The sequence below is a fragment of the Drosophila hydei genome, unplaced genomic scaffold (assembly GCF_003285905.1).
Source record: "Drosophila hydei strain 15085-1641.00,03,60 unplaced genomic scaffold, DhydRS2 tig00008124-arrow-arrow-pilon, whole genome shotgun sequence".
In the NCBI taxonomy this organism is placed as follows: Eukaryota; Metazoa; Arthropoda; class Insecta; order Diptera; family Drosophilidae; genus Drosophila; species Drosophila hydei.
Window position 1 is genome coordinate 404144 of NW_022045834.1, and position 16224 is coordinate 420367.

The window sequence follows — 16224 nt, forward strand, 5'->3', positions numbered from 1 at the left end:
TAATCAGCTGCTGAAATATAGTTATCGGAAATAGTATTTCTCTTATGTGTTTTCATATTTTAAACAAAATATTTTAAGAATTAAGTTAAATTCAAAAACACTGAAAAGACAAATAAAATGTTTAATAAAAAACAAAAATGCTAAACTGGTTCAGCTATTCAGATATTCAGCGTAACCAAATATACCATTATTTTACAGAGTATAATCGAAATAAAATAAATACCAAAGTTGTTCAGCTATTGATCTATTCCGCGTAAACAAATATACCATTATTTTACAGGGTATAACCTAATGACGTGGCATACATTGCTTGCTGTCAACTGTCGGCATGACCGTGGCAAACTCAGATACAAAACATATATATGCACATACCTACTAGCATGGAAACTCCCATTTGATGGCCGGCAATCAATGCTTGGGACCTATGTAAATGCCACCAGAGCTGTCGCCGCTTTCCTCAGCTGTGGCGCTCTCCTCCTCCGGTTCAACTGGCCGATTGCCACAGGAGCCGCCATTGTTGTTGCTGGTCTCATACGTATCACTGTCGTCCACTAGACAGCATTCGGCGCAATCATCCGTCGAGGAGTTGATCTCATCGCTGAGATCGTCCAACAGCGTGACCTTGGGTGCCATGCTCTGGACATGCTCGTCGGCACACGTTGTGGCCGCAGCGCCTGCCACAGAGATTTTGATATTGCAATTGTTCGACGTGGACGACGACTCCAAGTGCTGATAATGCTGCGGCATGGGCTGCTGTAGGGGCGCATGCGTATGTATATGTGTGGCCCGATAGCTGAGATTCGGTGTGCGCTGACCCATGCTGGCTATGCCTGGTGGCATTTGAGTGTGCGTCATGCTGATGGTGGGCGGCACACTCAGCACAGTGCCCACTTTGGGGCTTTGGCTGTGGCCGCCGTAGAGCTGTTGCGTATCAGAGGCCAAATTGTGGGCGGTCAGCTGTAGAGGATGCTGATCCTTGCGCTCTGCAACAAAAAAAAGAAAATGGGGTAAAGCCAGCATGAGGCAAGCAGTCAGTGTCGGAGACGGAAACGGAAGCGTAAGCGCATGTCAGCGCATTGTGCTATCAACCGGGCACATTGTGTGCTCACTTTATGCCAATATTGAACCGAAACTGTTATCAGTGCAAACTTTTGCACAGCACACAATGCAGTTGCAGCTGCAGCTGCAGCTGCCAGTGGCAGCGGTGGTGGCAGCTGTTGCCACACGCTTGACACGTGCAAACAATGGCATTCATAGCAAGGTCAACAATGTGGACCGGCAGCTAACACAATTATCTATCAGAAAGTTATGCGGCCTTTAGTCTAATGATTAACTCACCCAGTGGCGCGCCAAGTTTCGGCTGTAGCGGCAGCATAAATTCGTGTCCAGTTGTTGCTGCCCTCGGCTGCAGGCTCTGCACGGCTGGCACGCTTAAGTAGTCCGCTAAAATGCCAAAAGCAGTATAATGTTGTTAACGTACGTCCAGCCCAAATGCAAACAATGTTAACTAAAAGTTCAAGTTTAACCAACAAAAAAATCAAATACAAATAAAGAAGAGAAATCGCAAACAATCACAAATCCTTCGTGGCCATGCGGAAACTTTAAAAAGGCACGCAGCAAATTTCTCAACTTTTTTCAGTACTTTTTCTTGTAAAATATTTGAATAAAAGTTTCAGCAAAAAAAAGTTTTTTTTTAGAGAAATCTTAAAAGTTATAAAATCAAGTTTTATTTTCTCTCATTTTTTTGGTATACATAAAAAGTAAAAAGAAAGTTTGAGCTAGTGAAAATGTGCATAATTTCTGGCGATAAGTGCTCAAAGCTCAAATTTGTACCTAAATGTTTTTTGTTAAAGACTTACAAAAGTTTCTATATATATACAATAAAGATTTACTAAATAAACAACTAAATTTTAAATGTTCATTTCAATTTAGTAAAATAATTAAATACAATATTTAAACATTCACATTTTGTTTAATGCTTACACATGCCAACAAAATTTGCGACTCTGATATATCTATGTTTTTAGACATGCAACAAACAAAGCTTATACATTAATTCAAATTTGTATGATATTTAAGCTACTATATTGCAACATTTTCAGCTACATTTACATTTTTATATGTCCAACTATCGGAACCATTCCATATCGTATTTATTTATTTGTTTATTAGATATTTCATAATTAGCTGTCCTACAATTCCTAGCTCCCCCATCTCACTTATACACACACTCTCTCACTCTTCCTCTGTCTCTCTCTCTCTTTTGAAAATTCTCAAAATTAAAGTCTGGTTCTTGGTAGTATTTCATATTTCATATTTTTAATTTTAATTAATTTTTATTTCATATTTATTTATTTATTTTATATTCATTTTTTTAATAAATTATTTTTATTAATTAATTAATTTAAATTAATTTGTTTTTATTTTTACATTATTTTATTTAAATAATTTTTAATCTCTTTTATTTATTTATTTACTTATATTACTTATCTATTTATTTATTTATTTCTTTGGTTACTTGTTTAATTATCTATCTATGCATTTATATTTTGTATTTTATTTTGTATATTTAAACATAAAGATCTTTAAAACATATATTTTTAGCACCTTTTTTCTTAAATTTTTTCAATTTTTGATTTTATATTTACATTGTATTTAAAAAAAATTAAGTTTGTATTCTCACCCAATTTACAGAATATTTTACTTATATGCTTATTATATTTGCTATTTACTTTATGTATATTTTTTTATGTCTATATATTTGAATTATATTATATTTTATTCAGATAACTTTTTCACCCACTCAAACAGAATTGTATATGTATTTCCGCATAGCGTGTTTTGTTTCCTGCTTTTGCCATAACATTTAAATACGTGCCCATTATATATCCCATTACCGACAAATTTTTCTTTTCAATTTTGCGCAGTTTTCCCATTTTCTGACGCCGGCTCTTAGCGGCTTTTCGCTAGCCATTAAAAATGCAAACGTTGGAAAACATGCGCCCAGCTAGCGCGCGCCAAGCTCGTCCAACGAGAAGTGTGTGAAAATATTTTTACTTTTGCACTTCTCTCGCATTTTTATCTAGTGAACGCAACAATTTTAAGACGTACAAAAAGCGATCAATGAGCCGACTACTTAATATGCTATAAAATTATATAAAATAAAAAGAATAAATTTTCTCAGTTTTCGATAAATAAAACTCAGTTTAGGAAAACCCTGTCTATCATATTCGATGACTTTATATAAGGACTATGGCCGTTGTTAGGGTATACAAATTAATTTACGCTACAGCTGCCAGGCAACACGCACCAAATGGAGCAGCCGACACGCCCAACAGATGGGCGTCAAAATAAATAGGGGCATGAAATGCAGGCAGCAACCGCCCCATCCATTCGCTTCGTCACTTTGCTCCGAGGTGTTTTCAATGTTGGCTGACGCAATTGCATTTAATTTTCAGGCCTGCACCACTGTGCGCACCACTGTGCACATAAATTGCTGCAACGTCCAACCATTTTAATGACCACTAGAAGTCAACACTGTGAAAAACCTTGCCACACTTTCACGCCCACCAACTGTGCCTGCTAATGATTTACTTGCTATTTTTATGCTCTTTGTAGCATGTAGCAGGGCGAAAGGGGTCAGGGTTCGCCGGCGACTGCGTCTAAGTCTGGCAGTCACCTAACTGAATGCCTAAGAATTGGGCTGAAAGAAACTTGTGCCAAATACTTTTGACTGCAACACGTACTACGACAAAGTCCAAAGAGAAATCCAATTTTTTACAGCATTCGCAACACGACTTAATACTTGGCCAGGAAGTGCGAAAAGAGCAAAGCAAGTGGGCGTGGCTTTTGAGTTTGAAGTTGTTTAAATATTGTAATTAAATTACGCTTAAGCTTTAGTTGAATTAACGAATAGATTTTTATCAGATTTGATGGCCACGGGTGGGTAAATTATTTAGGCACGTCTACAAAATATATATATTTATCGTACTGATTTCTGATGATATTTGATATATCCAAAAGATTTTAGCTTATGATATATTATGATATATTAAGAATAAATATTGTATTAATTATAGTAATAATGTTAATAAAAATTTTAATAATGGTACTTATAAGTTCCGACTACAAATTTCTCGTTCACGATCCAAAAACCGTTGAATCATTGGAGCCTGGGTCACTGCAATAACTCAACTGGCAAATTTTGAGCTTTAACTTCAAAACTTTTCGCTTCGGGCAATCAACAACTGTGATTTAGTTGTTAATTTTAAAAATCCTTTAAAAAAAATTCCAAAAAAAAAAAATTACATGCAATGTAATAAAAAAGTCAACCGTAAATGAGCTGTTAAGTCCGTGGAATAATAATAATAATAATAATAAACAATTTAATAATAATAAACAAATTAAATAATATAAAAATAATATACAGATTTTCAAAGTTTCTTGGCTTAAGCTTTGATTGTTTGTCATTCAATTTCAATTTATATTAAAATAATAAAAACACAAATGCCGCATTTTAAACGAAATATATTAACGAAGATATTTTCATTTTACTGGTCTTATCAGCATAACAACTGTCTTTAGAGCGTATCGATAATTTCGGTACAGCCAAAATATGTGTTCAGGGTAATTGCCATTTAAATTGCTAAAAACAGAGAAAGAGAAAATGAATATATTACAAATTAAATAATGAAAAGATTTTCTTAATAATGAGTTGGGTACCAGTAGGTGCATTGATTGTGCCACCAGCCATTGTAAGTGCTGCCGCAGTTCTTTCGGATTTTGTCATTGTCGTTGTCATAGGTTGAAAACTTCATTCCCTTGTTGTAGCTTAGGGCATCCCCGACATTGCCATCAAATGTGCCCAACTCCTTTAACTCATATCCCTTGCTTTCGCCGCCTACGACAAAATTATTGTATCTGGCTTTAAGACTCCAATTGTTTTCATCTGTGAGTAGAATTAAGAGCTTATGCTGCCGTCGCATTGTCAGTTGATGCAACATATTGAGGCCAATAAAGAACTCGCCATTGAGATCGCCAAAGCCCTCTCTGTACTCCGTCCAGCTACGATTGAAATTGACACTACCATCCGAGCGCCGCTGCACAATCATATAAAGCTCATTATCAACATTCATGCAAGCAACCAATTTGGGTTCCATGTCTCCAACTCTTATCAATTGTGTGTTCTCGTGGATGCCAACATAACTCGCACACTGGCTGGGCAGATATCTCAAATGTTCTTCACATTTGTTTAAACTATATTTACTGGCTATGAGTGTTTGCTCCTGCTCTTTCGCTAGGCGTTCCCATTCTCTCGTGTTTTCTGCTTCTGTTTCGCATGCCGGAATTACCAATGCTGCAGCATCGTCTTTATCGTTGCAGCTTAGCAGATCATTTAACTGACTCTCCAGCCTCTTTAATTGCTCAACATTCTTCTCAATCTGCTGCTCAGAATCTTTTATCGCTATTACCAACTGCTCAGCATCCATTGAATGTAAGTTACTATTAATTTGATCCATGATAGTTCGATCATCAGATTCCGCCAGATGCAGAACAAATGCCACAATTATGATTAGCTTCAAGTATGCCAACATTGTTCAAGCTGTTCCGATCAACGCTTTCAAGCAACTGAATGCAAAAAATCGTAAGTAATGCTTAAAGTACCCAGAATGTCGAGGTCTCACAAAGTTATTTTTAATGTATATAATATTCACTGATAATAATGTCCACACATTTATATATTTGCACTTGATTTACTTGCAGATTAAGCTTAAACAAAATTAGAAAGCAATAACTATAGAATCGTATTTATTTCTTTTAACAAGTTATCGATCTTAATGTTATCGATAACCGAAAGTGACTATGTAATATGTAAAATGTTAATAATGTATTCATTTACAAATTATATTATTAATTTCTTTTTATAAATCGATAAATATCGAATAAAAATATTCAAAAATTTCGCAATAATCGTTTCAAGCTATCGACAATTCCAAATGTAATTATATATTTGATATTGAGCTTAAGATTTAACTTTCAGCGAGTTTAAATAAAAATTTAATCTTTTTATAATACCATGGTTACTTTTGTTTGTTTTATCAGATATCGATAAGTATCGAATATATAACAATCGTTTTTGTAAATGTTGCTTGCTTATATCACGTATAAATTACATATATTATTCTATATTATATCTGAGTATATTTAATATTTGTTTTGCTACAGAATTTTCAATTGATTTTCAGTTAATCAATGAATATCGATTCCTTAATGAAAGGTTTTCACTGGCTATAAATCTAAGCTACAATATGGCATGATTATAATACATAGATAATTAATATTAAATATTCTGCACTTTAGTCAAGGTTTTCCACAATAATTGAAAATACTAAGGTATTCCCTATTCGGTACAAAAAAAAAAAAACAAAAAGATTTGGGAAAAATAAAACAATATATTTATATATATATGTATACATAAATAATTTTATATATTTATAAATATTATAAGAAATTCTTTTATTGCGATAAGAAAACTTTGAAAAAGCTATGCACCGAGATCAAATCGCTTTACATAATGACTATATGCAACAAAATACACTAGCGGCGATAAGAACTGACCTTTGACCTTTAGGTGCAAGTGTGGCCCATATAAAATAAAGTTCATGCTATAAATAGTACTTGCCGTCAGACAGTGCATAATTTGATTAACGCCCAGCAGTAAACTGAGGAGTAGGAGGAAGCGGCGAAGCGGGTGTTTTTTTACCCCTTTTTCAACTCGTCAAGTTAATCAGAGACAGCGTGAAATGGCCCGAAGGTCCAGCTAGGCAGCTAGAGAAGTTTCGGAAAGCACTTTGCGCTTGACTTGCGCTGCAGTCCTTAAGTCCTTTAATTAAAATGCACATCGAGCGAGCTGTGCGAAGCTTAAATTTTTGGACACGTTTTTACATTGGATGGACGTACAAATTTGTGCTGCTCCCTTTATTATTTTTTCTCCTTTTTTCGTTTTTTTTGCAGTTTTTGGGCAAATTTTCCACAGCTTTACCGAACGAAGCAAATGGAAAAAGTTTTTCAATTTGTTTGACGGTAAATGAACTTTTCTATGCTGCCAAGCCTTTGCCCCAGTGTGTGTGTGTATGCGTAAAGACGAAACTGGGCATTTGAAATATGGCATAAAAGAGGCATTCTGCTATCATAATAAAATTGTAATTAAAATTAAATATAAAATTGGGTAAACGGGTACTTTCAAAGGGCTGTGTGCAGCGGGCAATTGCCGAAGATACGGCCAAATACGGGAAATGCTTTCAAATGCTAACATAAAGTAAAAAAGTTTTGTGCTTATTTTTATTGACTCCAAATGCTCAAGTGACAAAATTATAGCACTCAAATTTATAGCATGCGATAAATTTTAACAAGCCCTCCCCCAAGCATGTCCAGCTAATTGTGAGAGCAAGAGAGAGAGAGAGATGCTACAGTGGGACGAGGCATCATAAAAGTTTTTACCAAGCCATTAAAATGAAATTTTGTCGTGTCTTTGCAAAAAAACACAAAAACAAAAATAAAAACAAAAACTGATCAAACATTTCAATCCCGTTGCTAGCATGCAGACGCTTATATAGGTGCGAGTGGGACAACAAATGTGTGTGTGTGGAAGGAAAGTTGAAAGCAAAGACATGGGGACAAGACAACACTTACAACTGATGTACGAGGGGCCGGCAGCGGCCGCAGCCGAAGCAGCAGCAGCAGCAGCAGCAGAAGCAGCGGCCGACAGCGGCAGCGACGTCGTCATTGTTGTTGTTATTGTTGTTGCCGTTGCTGTGTAGCAGCCGTTCAACGGCGTCGTCAGCGGCGTCAGCGTCGTCGGCGTCAGCGTCAGCGTCGTCTGTGGACAATGGCCATGACTCGCAGCTTGACCGTGACTGTGGGCGTGGCAGTTGGCCGCGCAGGTCGCTGGCGGCGCCCTGTGCAGATGCAGGCCAATGACATTCACGCCGTTCACATTGCCTAACATTGCCGCGCACACATACATACACAAGCACACACACACATACATTTGTAGTTACAGTTACGAGTTACAGTTATACAATGTTACGATTTACATTTACAGTTACAGTTAAAGTTACGAGTTGCAGTTACATGACAGCACGCACACATACACACACACACACAAATATATGTATGCATGTAATTTAGGAGGGGGTGGGAAGCCAACAAACAAACAAACGAATACACGGAAAACAACATCGAAAAGATTGCGAGGATATGCAAAATATTCAATATAGCTTATTAACACATACACGCACACACACAAATCATAAAGCAAACATACACACACTCATGGTTTGCCTGAGATGTGAATGTGTTTGAGTGTGTGTGTGTGTATTGTGTATTGTATTTTGTGTACGTGTTTTGAATTGGAAATGGATATTAAAAAATAATATTTACACTTAGCAAATAATAGAATTACCAAAGTGTTTTTTGTTCAGTTCAGTTTAAAGTCAAATTAAAGAAAAATAAACAAAATAATTATTTTAGATATACATTAAAAAATATCTTAAACATCTCACTTTTTCACATTTTCAGAGGAATTTGAAAAAATATTAATATTATTATAAAGCTAATGAGTCTTGCAATAAATATTTTTTTTGTATATAATATAATACTCAATACGTAAGAAAAGACAGACGAAATGTCTATAAAAAATAAAAATTTTAAAAACATTAAAAGAAATTGTAAAATAATTCAAATTAATAATAAAAATAAAAACAACATAAATAAAAGTGATAAAATGTAAAAATTGTATATTAAAGAATTTATAATATATAAATGAAGAATATGAAAAGTAAATGAATTAAAACAAATTAATACATTAATTAAACATTAAAAATTAAAAATTAATACATAGAATAATAGAAATTAAGTAAATAATAATAAATTCTTTTTAGCAAATAAATTAAAAATAACAAAGAAAAGTTTTCTTTTCGGTTAAAAATTATATTCTTAATAATACAATTTATAAATAAAATATTAATAAAATATAACAAAATAAATTAAGAAATATAAATGAAAAATAATATAATAATATAATAATAAAATAATATTTATAATGGCTTATAATCTAAATATAAAAAATCGATATAGAAAAATTTATATATAACAAAAATATTTAAAATATAAATTAATAACAGAAAAGAAAACACTTATATAAAAACAAAACAAATTAATAAATAAATATGTTAATAACATTAATTAATTTCTCCAATTCCTTATTCAACTTTATCTTATTAAGTGTATATAATAAAAATAAAAAAAAAAAACAAAAAAATAAATGGCATAAAGAAAACTGAGCTGAGATGAGAAATGCCTTTGACTTAACTTTAATGGGAGTCTGGCTAGAGGCCAACAAAGCACTCAGGATTAATAACTGCCGAGCTAAGCCACATACGCAGCTGCTTTTGAATAATAGTTGGAGCATAGTTTGCATACACTAAGCATAAAAGACGCCCCAGGGAGGCGCAGGCACAGGCCCCCAAGTGGGGGCGTTGCGGCAGCGGCTAAAGGCGATGCACTGAGCCACTGAAGGGTGTATAAATAATAAAAATAATTAAACAATAAATTGAATGAAATTTGTTTTGGTCGCTGGAGAGAGCTCAGCTGGCTGGCTGCCTAGCTGGCTGGCATGTGTGTGGTTGTCTGTATGTGTGTGTGTGCAAATTAAGTTGAGCCTGTTCTGTTGTCTGTTTGTGTTTTGGCTGTAGAGAGTTGTTGGCCTGTTGGCTTTTTGGCTATGCACACGAACGAAAAAGCGGAAATGCAACGCAACAACAACAACAAAAGAAGAAGAAAACAACAACAAATTATAAACAACTTTTAAGCAACAACAACTACAACAGCGGGGCACAGTGTGCGTGAGATGGGCTACACAATCGCGACAGAGCGAGAGGGAGCGCGATAGAGAGCGAGAAAGTTTGTCTGGCACTTACCAATTTTGGCGCTGCCAAATGCATCCTTAAACATGGGCGTGGGCGTTTGTAGAGTCATATGTGCGCCCACCACACCACCCACCGTTGGCGTTGTCTGCTTGATGGCATTCGTGCGGCCGCGATGCGGCGGCGGCGGCTCACGTTTGCGACGCGGCTGCTCCACAGGTAAAACACGGCGACGTTTCTTGGGCAGTTTCGAGCGGGCCTGTCAACGGTATTAAAAATGATTAACTACTGCAGCTATTCCTTATGCTCCCCAACTCACCTGCGTGTGCGAATAGAACATGGAAAAGTTGCTAACGATAACAGGTACGGGTAGTGCTATGGTCAATACGCCGGCCAGAGCGCACAGAGCGCCGACAAACATGCCCGGGTAGGTCTTGGGCGCCACATCGCCATAGCCCACTGTGGTCATCGTAACGATAGCCCACCATAAGCCCAGTGGTATGCTCTTGAATTGATTATCTGGATTGTCCTGCAACCAAAGAAATGGAATAAAAATGAGAAATCAAAGCAAAGAAATCGTGGATGGAAGTTGAAATACCCTGGCATCTGTGCTAGATGTGGTAATGAATATTTATTATAAACTCTGAAAGCTGATCAGAATAAGCAAGAAATTTATATTTGTAATGGGTGGAAGCTGGAATACCCTTGTGTTTTTTTATAAATTTGTATTCAACAAGAATGTTATTCAGCATAAACATTTTTATCTATGTTAAAAGCTCTATTAAAGTACTCTCTTAGTTGCGTGCTTTACTCTAGACTATTTGATTGACCATCAACATAATTTCAGAATAACACATTTACAGCTGAAGCTTTATAAAATTCTGTTGTATAACATTCTCTTAATTTTATTGATTTATTAACGTAATGTTAACCTTTCTGTTTATGCTGAACTGTTAATGTTAATGTCTCTTTTAACAGCACTGTTAACGCTTTCAACGGATTATATGTTATGAAATCTGTTCATTACTTTATTTAAAGATTATTTTTTGTAGGGTAGCTTCAAGTGAAGCAAAATAAACCAGCAAGCAATCAAAAACCAATCAATACCTTATAGCCTAGATTATCATTTTTCCAGCAATATTTTGAATATTTTTTTATGTTATTGTTGGCTTACTTTTGATGTTTGTTTCAATGTTTATCCTGTTGTCTACGATAGCGATTACTTAAAGCGCTATTGATGAGGGTTTCTACTGGTTGTGAGTATTAAATAGTCTAAGACTCCATTTATATAATATCAGAAAATAAAATGATTTCCATGAGGAATGTGGGACAAGCCCTCTAATAAATATTTATTAATTTTATATATATATATATAATTCTTCCGATAGATAATATTAAATTAGTTTTAACGCTCACATCAGCAGCAAAATGTTATTATTATATGAATATGACTGTTAACAGCCACGTCTATGTTATGAACTCTGTTAATGAACGAAAGTCCAAGGAACTCTTTTACCTTTAAAATTTAGCTAGGATATTCCAATCAATATAAATGTTTCACCCCTCTCTTACCGCTCTGTGCTGACCTCTAATAATCACTGAAAATCCAACTCTATTAGGGAAATCTTTTGCTTTCTTATGTTTTCTAGGGTATTTCAATAGTCAGTCTCGCAGTCAATCTGTTTAACAGTCTAGGGACACAGCAGCCGCACAGCACATGTTCAAACATAATTGCGTAGTATACATTTGGGAGGCAATGTAAAACAACAATAGAACACAACAAAGGAAAAAAACCTTGAAGTAGCTCAACAAGAAGATAAAAGTGAAGAACATTTCTTTATATTAAAAAAACATATAAAAAGTAAAAAGAAAATTTTTTTATTTATATAAATTCAGCTTGAGCTTGAGTAAATTTCTTGAGTTATTTACAGATGTAAAATAATTCATAATTTAATGACAAATCCTATCAAATATATCAGCAGCTGCACAGAATTTATACCTAAACCGTTGCCATAATGTAGCTATCGAAAATAGTATAACTCTTGTTTGGTCAACCTGTGATTATAGCTAATTCACCTTTACACACACTCACCTGCAATTTTTCGGCATAGTAGGCCAGGCTGGCAAAGAAGACAATGCCCAGAACGAGAAAGAACACAAGCAGCGTCAATTCCTTGGCCGATGCCTTGAACGTGTGTATAAGTATACGTAGTCCGGGCGAGTGACGAGTCAGCTTGAAGAGACGCATGATGCGCACTATGGAGAAGGCCTCCAACAGGCCCGTATATTCGCCCATGCGTTGCATAACATCCGTATAGAAGCTGAGAGTGGCCGTGAAATCAATTATGTTTACCGGAGACTTAATGAACTGCCACAGATTGGGCGAGACCTGGTCAAGAGGTTGAAGAAATACAACGATATATGTCATATGATATAAGTAGATATATTGTATTAGCTTACAATTAGCCTAATGACCACCTCGATGAAGAACCACACGTTGCAGACGAGCTCGACATAGAAGAAGGCCTTATGTGGCTGACCATAGGTCTCGATCCAGCCATGTTGACGACGTCCATTGTGACCGAGAAGCTTCTGTTCGAGAAACTCATTGAAGCTGTTCGTGACGTTGAGATCGCGTTTCAGACGCTGGCGCCCCTTCATGCTGGCTATGGGCGTGGCCTGGGCAGCGCTCAGATTGCCGCTGCTATAGCTCGTATAGTTCGTGACACGAAATGTGGGACCGATGCTGCCGCTAGGTGGCGTTATACTATGCTGATGATATTGATGTTGCTGTTGCTGCTGCTGCTGATGTAGCTGCGATTGCTGCTGAGGTATGGGTGACGCAAGCGGATCATGGCCAGCGGAGGCGCTGTAGCTGGTGGGCAGGTCCACGCGAAAACCGGGATGGGTTTTCAGGCAGAATGATATCACAGAAACAAATATAAAGAATACCGACATGCCAGCAACAAACTGAAAGGCAAAATCGAATTTTTAATCATGAATCAATTAATTAATTGTTAAAAATGTTACCTTAGCGCCCGTTGAGCTAGAGGGCTCATCGAACATGGCCCAAATCTTGGGCTTTAGACGTTGCCAACAGTTAAGCTCGCCGTTGCTTAAAGCCTCCTCGAAGCCAAATAGACGCGCTATTTGCTCCTCCGTGGGTTTCTCATTTTCAATATCTAGTTTATCTAATATAGCTAAGGTGTTCTGCAATGGCAATGGCGAAAGGCAATTTCTGAAAGTTCTAGGCTTTAGGCATGGCTACTCACTTGCGTATCGCGATGTATGCTATAAGTTGACCAGCAGCATGGTTCTACCTGATTCGAATCGAGTCCCCAGAACTCTAGTTCCTCCTCGAACAGAGGACCACACACGTCTGTGGGATAATGCAGCTTACCAGTTCTGAAATAGATTTATTTACAAATATTTAACATAGTGGTAAGTATAGTCATATGTATAAATAATCATTAAATAAATATGTATACATAATAAACTAATATTTAAAATATAATATAATATAAATAAATATAAAAATAAATTTATATATTTTGAAACACAATATAAAGTAAATAAATATAAACATATTTATAAATGTAAATAAATATTTTAAAATATATAAATATTTATTTATTATTTATTCATTTTAAAATATATAAATAATTATTTTGTATCATAAATAAATATTTTTAAAAATATATAAATATTTATTTTAAGCATAATTTAATATTTTTGGAGGAATGGCTTACTAATTATTAACTTCTAAGAAATAAATAAAACGTTGTTATATGTCTTAAAATATTTATTTATATTCATATATATGCGTGAATGAAAACAAATATATTTTTAATATATAACTTTAATTTATCTTTTATATAGGAATAAATTTTAATATATTGAAAAATATATATTTTTAAATAAACAAATATTTATTATACAAATATTTATTATTTTTCGTGAATTTTTTACTAATTATTATCTTTATTTTTTTCAAATTTGCACAACTAAAATTTATCCTTAAATCATCGATAAATGATTTACAATGATTATTTTTCTAATGACTGCACGCTGCACCCATTGAAAAGTTTATTTCCATTTAAAAAATAAATAAAAAAAATATAAAAATAATCTTAGAAACATATATCAACTGTAAATTAAGCAATAAAAACAACAAAAAATGTCTAATAAATCTATTTAAGACCTTCAAGAGCTAAACGCAAAGCGTGACAAAGTGATTCAGATTGTTAAGAGATATGCGCTTCCAATTCACAATGCCATATACCATGCATATGCATATCGGGCATATTCATTGCTAAGATACGCCTCACCCACACCGCCACCTGTGCCCATTGTTTTATTATGACCTGTGCAGGTGCAAAATGAACAGAGTGAACAAAAAAGAAAAGAAGCTGAAATGCGGCTTGTTTTTCATGTGGTGCAAATTGCTGCAAATGGTTGCACGTGCGTGAGGACAGGCTTGGGGTTTCCTTTTTTTTTCGAGCAACCAAGGACATGGGCCTGTCCGCAGCAACTGGCCAAATTGTAATACCATATCAGCTACTGGACAGCCGTTGTCTCTTTGTGGAAGGTCCGTGTGTGGCGAAAATAAAAGTAATCGCATCTCTTTTCTGGCTTCTATACATATATATTTCTCTTTTATATGTGTTTTTCAGCTTCTTTTGCTCTCTTTTTTCGGGCTGTCCTGGCTGATGGCCATATGCGGCATATGCATCCTTTTTGTGCATATTTTATGCAACTTTTCTTTGGCAGCTTTTGTTGCGCTGCTTTTTTGCGTGCCAGCTCCCAAATCATTTCGTGTCCCGCATGCTGAATGCCCCAACATGAAATAAAAACCCATAAAACGGAGCTCTCCGAAAGAAAGAGAGGGAGAAAAAAACAAAATTAAGCTAAAACCCCAGGCTATGAGCCCAAAAACGAATGCTCAAGGCCATTATGAATGCGGGTGGACATGTGAATTGCGGCTTTTATTATGCGCGATGCGCAGCATCCCACTGTCTCGCCCACTTCACATGCCTAGCCTGCCCCACGAGCCCCAACATGGCAATCCATTTGATCTGTCCAACTGCAGTGCACCTTATTTTTAATTAAATTGATAGCGCAATTAAGAAGGTATTTCTACAGCCTTGAAAAGGTATTTATATTGAAGGATTATTCAATCAGATCTGATATATAGATATAGATCTGATGATAAATTTAGAAAGAATATCAGAATATGAGTATTATAATAAGAAATAAAACTAAAGTTTAACTTTAAAGTTAGGTACGAGTCAAACTCATTCCATAAAAATGTGTGAGAATCGCATAGAAGTACAATATAATTATTTTACATATATTTTAATAAGACTTGAAATTCGCATAGAATAGCTAAAAAGTTAACCACATTAAAAATATTTGTAGGCATACAAAATATATATTTTCATTTTTAATTTTTAGTTAAAGCTTTTTTAAAGTAACATAAAAATACAAATGAAAATCGCATAGAGAGGCAAGAAATCCCTCAAGCTGTGAAGCAAAAAATAAATTTGATTTCTCACTGGATTCAATTCAAATTAAAAATAAAACTGAATTTCACAATTATGTGTCTGGCTATGAAGGTGTACATATTTGTAGAGTTATATACCAATCATAAAGCAATTGCAAATATATATTTATATTCAATATTCAGATCTAATCACAAATTTGTTTTTGTGTCCAAGCCCAATTTTTGGCTCATAAATATGGAATTCTTGTGAAATCAAGCAAAAATACGCAAATTGCTTTAGAAATTGCAAAATGCTTCTGGCGTATACATAATTCGATTGTGCAACCGCTGTGCAACACACAGATACAGATTTAGTAGATGTAGATATATATATAAATATATATATATATATATATAAATATATATAAGGTTAAATAAATGGCTATGTGGGGTAGCGTCTCAAAGCTTTGTTGCAGCTTGCTTTGATATTGCTCTTGCCCATTGCCAGTTAATTGAGTTGGAAAAACTGTTTGCCAGTGCCATTGGCTATAAGAGGGTTCCACTAATCAATAGTGCAGGTAGCTTTTAGATCTATATATATATATGTGGTATGCATGTGTAAAGCAACATCACGTGGAAAATTACACTGATTAGCATAATTTGTTAAAGTCTGTGTAGTAATTTAAATATGTTGTATTTATATTTAATATAATATTTTAATCTTAAACTATCTCAAAAACTGTGTCTGATTCTGATTTTTATCGTGATTTAACTAGTTTAATCTTCGGCAAACTATTTTTCTTTACATAATTATGA

General features: G+C 34.9%; 2 protein-coding genes across 2 annotated transcripts in view; both read right to left on the minus strand.

Moving 5' to 3' along the window:
- Positions 1-318: 318 nt before the first annotated feature.
- Positions 319-16224, minus strand: part of LOC111600363 (potassium voltage-gated channel protein Shaw) — a 38361-nt gene continuing 22455 nt past the window's right edge. Inside the window, exons 3-10 of the mRNA XM_023316439.2 lie at positions 13199-13331; positions 12957-13136; positions 12387-12896; positions 12019-12315; positions 10246-10455; positions 9981-10185; positions 1339-1443; positions 319-983 (exon numbers count right to left, since the gene is read on the minus strand). Of these exons, the coding sequence (XP_023172207.2) occupies positions 409-983; positions 1339-1443; positions 9981-10185; positions 10246-10455; positions 12019-12315; positions 12387-12896; positions 12957-13136; positions 13199-13331 (2215 nt within the window). The 3' untranslated portion in view covers positions 319-408. The remainder of the gene's footprint in view (positions 984-1338; positions 1444-9980; positions 10186-10245; positions 10456-12018; positions 12316-12386; positions 12897-12956; positions 13137-13198; positions 13332-16224) is intronic.
- On the minus strand, positions 4515-5507 carry LOC111600364 (angiopoietin-related protein 1-like). The gene is made up of 2 exons (XM_023316440.2): positions 4723-5507; positions 4515-4645 (listed from the first exon to the last, which is right to left on the minus strand). Exons 1-2 carry the CDS (start codon positions 5487-5489, stop codon positions 4546-4548), a joined length of 867 nt encoding a protein of 288 aa, XP_023172208.2. The 5' UTR covers positions 5490-5507; the 3' UTR covers positions 4515-4545.

Coding starts and splice junctions, on each gene's coding strand:
- LOC111600364 (XM_023316440.2), bottom strand. CDS start 5,489: ATGGATGCTGAGCAGTTGGTAATAGCGATAAAAGATTCTGAGCAGCAG. Junction 4,646..4,722: donor CACAATCAATGCACCTACTG/GTACCCAACTCA, acceptor CTCTGTTTTTAG/CAATTTAAATGGCAATTACC.